The sequence below is a fragment of the Pseudomyrmex gracilis genome, unplaced genomic scaffold (assembly GCF_002006095.1).
Source record: "Pseudomyrmex gracilis isolate BER0280 unplaced genomic scaffold, ASM200609v1 scaffold_829, whole genome shotgun sequence".
In the NCBI taxonomy this organism is placed as follows: domain Eukaryota; kingdom Metazoa; phylum Arthropoda; class Insecta; order Hymenoptera; family Formicidae; genus Pseudomyrmex; species Pseudomyrmex gracilis.
Window position 1 is genome coordinate 5,285 of NW_018021413.1, and position 2,809 is coordinate 8,093.

The 2,809-nt window shown below is 38.5% G+C and overlaps 1 protein-coding gene across 1 annotated transcript; it reads left to right on the top strand.

The window, feature by feature from the left end:
• The first annotated feature begins 342 nt into the window (after positions 1–342).
• LOC109861555 lies at positions 343–2,595 on the top strand. Its single transcript, XM_020441252.1, has 3 exons — positions 343–483; positions 1,211–2,002; positions 2,104–2,595. Exons 1-3 carry the CDS (start codon positions 343–345, stop codon positions 2,593–2,595), a joined length of 1,425 nt encoding a protein of 474 aa, XP_020296841.1.
• The last annotated feature ends 214 nt before the right edge of the window (positions 2,596–2,809 follow it).

Sequence of the window (2,809 nt, forward strand, 5' to 3'; positions counted from 1 at the left end):
GTGGTTAATTCTGGCGGCAATAGGGTTTGTGTTTCGCGAGATCCGATTGTTGCCGTGCCTGAAACCACCTCTTTCTTAGTGGTACCACAAGAAGAAAACTCTGACAAATATACATCATCGCATATTACTAAGGATGTTCTACGACAAGTTTTAAAACCATCCAAGTGTGAATTGAGAGTCAACAGAGTCTCTTTTGCTCAGAGAAATGGAATCAGAGTCGAGGTTTTTGCACCGAATATTCAAAAAATTAAGGCACACCCTGGACTTGCTAAAGCGGACTTAAAAGTGGTTGAGAATGTGAAATCCGATCCTTGACTTATTATCTATAATGTTCCTGAGGAAATGACATCGGACGACATACGTGAGAAATTAATTGCGCAAAATTTAATTGGCCTTAAGGAGACTAATATCAAAGTTGTTTATACATATCCAATCAAGCCTGATAAGCGATCCAAAAACTGTGTAGTAGAGGTATCACCTTTGGTAAAATACGCTTTTTAAGGCAAACCGCATATATTTGAGATATTCAGCCTGCAAATTTGCAGACCATGTGAGAATTCTACAATGCTACAATTGTTTGAATTTTGGCCAAAGTTTGCAAAAGAATTCAGTGTGTGGACATTGTCTCCATTTAGAGGGAAGCATCAAATGAGAAACTGCAACAATGCGAAGAAGGCTTCTAGGTGTAGAAACTGTTCGACCAGTAAGACATTATCTGCTGAAGATCTGAGCCATGCAGACACTGACACGAAAAAATGTTCTATTCTCTGCCGGAAAATTAAAGACAAAATTTCCAGTATCGACTATGGCCAGTAGAAATACTAACGAGGATCTTATGTTTTGTCACGTGAATTGCTAATCGCTTCTTGCCCATTTCGATGAATTTGAACTATTTTTCAACCGTTTTCAATTCCATATTATTTGTCGGAAACTTGGCTTAAGCCTAATCTTCCAGACAGTATGGTTAACTTATGCGTCAACACGCTTTACAGGCACGAGTTGGAAAGCGTGGCAGCGATGTTGCTTTTTACATTCACAATTCTCTGAGTGCCAGCATATTGAAAACATCGGACGCTCTTTATTGCCGCAGACCTGAATTTATAGTTGCTGAAATTGCCCCCTCGATCTTTGCCAAGTTGTTGCCGGCGAATATAGATCACCAAATTGTGGCTATTTGCAAGATTTTGAAAACACCTTTCTTAATCTTCAGGTTTATTACAGACATTCTATCATCGTTGGTGATTTCAATGCAGATATGCTTGTCAATTCCTATGATAGCCATCAATTATCTATGTTCCTTAAATCCTCAGGCCTTCACTTGGTCCCTTATCAGGCTACTCATAACTTGCAACACTCTAGCACTTTGCTTGATCTTTGCATCATTGACGATCCCAGCAAGCTTATTGATTTCGGACAACATGATGTGACTTTTCTGTCTGCGCACGATCTCATTTTTATCAAATATAAACTGAGTGTCAAAAGAATATGTGACAGAATGATTACCTGCAGGAATTTTAGTAATTTTAATGAAGATGCTTTTTTACATGATGTTGCAAGTATTGACTGGAGTGAGCTAACATCGTCTGTGTCTTTGAATGAAAAGATTGAAATCCTTAATGCAAGTCTTCTTGAATGTATAGATCATCATGCGCCTCTTCAACGTAAATGCTTTAAGAAACTCCCTGCATCTTGGCTCACTTTTGACATCAAAAATGCAATGCGAGAAAGAAACAGGGCACATAGAAAATGGCGCAGAAATGCCACAGAAGACTCGTATCGCATATTCAAGAGATTGAAAAATGATGTTCAAAAAATGGTTTGCACTGCACGCAGTGACTATTATATGTCTTTCTTTTTGAACATTGAGAATCCGGGTTTAATTTGGAGCAATTTAAGATACCTGGAACTTGTGAAAGCTAGAGATATAAGCAAATGTCTCTCTCACTCTACTGACACACTGAATGACTTCTTTGTTAACGCTGCTGGTAGTTGTGATAGTTTGGTAAATGCATCGACTTTTGATTCTCTATCCGACACTTTTGATGACTCCAAATTTTATTGGAATCACATAACTCCGTCAGAGATCAATAGAGCTTTCTCTAGAAGATAAAGACAAATGCCATTGGTGTGGATGGTATTCCTAGCAAAATCATCAAGCTTGCCTCAACTTACATCATGCCTGTCATTGAGCACATTTTTAATTACTCTCTGACACATGGTATCTTTCCAGACTGCTGGAAATCTTCCATTAGTAGTCCAATACCAAAAGTAAAAAATCCTACTTTGCCACTACATCGGCCTATTGCAATACTCCCGGCAATATCTAAAGCTCTTGAAAGAGTTGTCTGTGTGCAGATTCAAAACTATTTGGAGAAAAATAATCTCTATGATTCCCACCAGTATGCATACAGAAAGGGACACTCTACTCAGACTAGCATAATTAAGTTACTAGACGATGCAAGAAATGCTGCAGATAAAAGAATGGTCACCATCACTGTCTTTTTTGACCTGTCAAAGGCTTTTGACAGAGTGCAACATCACATTCTTTTGAAGAAACTTGAGGCTCTAGATTTTTCAAACATCGCTTTGCGCTGAATTCATTCTTATTTATCGGACGGAACTCAAGTTGTCAAGGATCCAGTTAACTCTCTCAGCCTGTTTCAATGAGTGTAGGTGTTCCGCAGGGCTCCGTTCTCGGACCGTTGTTATTTATCTTATATTTGCACGACTTTAACACAACATTAAATTATTGTAAATACAGTTTCTATGCGGACGGATTTAGTCTTATACTTCCACTGTGATCTACGCA

Excerpts from the sequence above, each read along its gene's own strand:
- LOC109861555 (XM_020441252.1), top strand. The coding sequence starts at position 343 with ATGACATCGGACGACATACGTGAGAAATTAATTGCGCAAAATTTAATT. Across the intron at positions 484-1,210 it reads TAGTAGAGGTATCACCTTTG|GTTTATTACAGACATTCTAT; the intron begins GTAAAATACGCT and ends CTTAATCTTCAG. Across the intron at positions 2,003-2,103 it reads CTGGTAGTTGTGATAGTTTG|AAGATAAAGACAAATGCCAT; the intron begins GTAAATGCATCG and ends AGCTTTCTCTAG.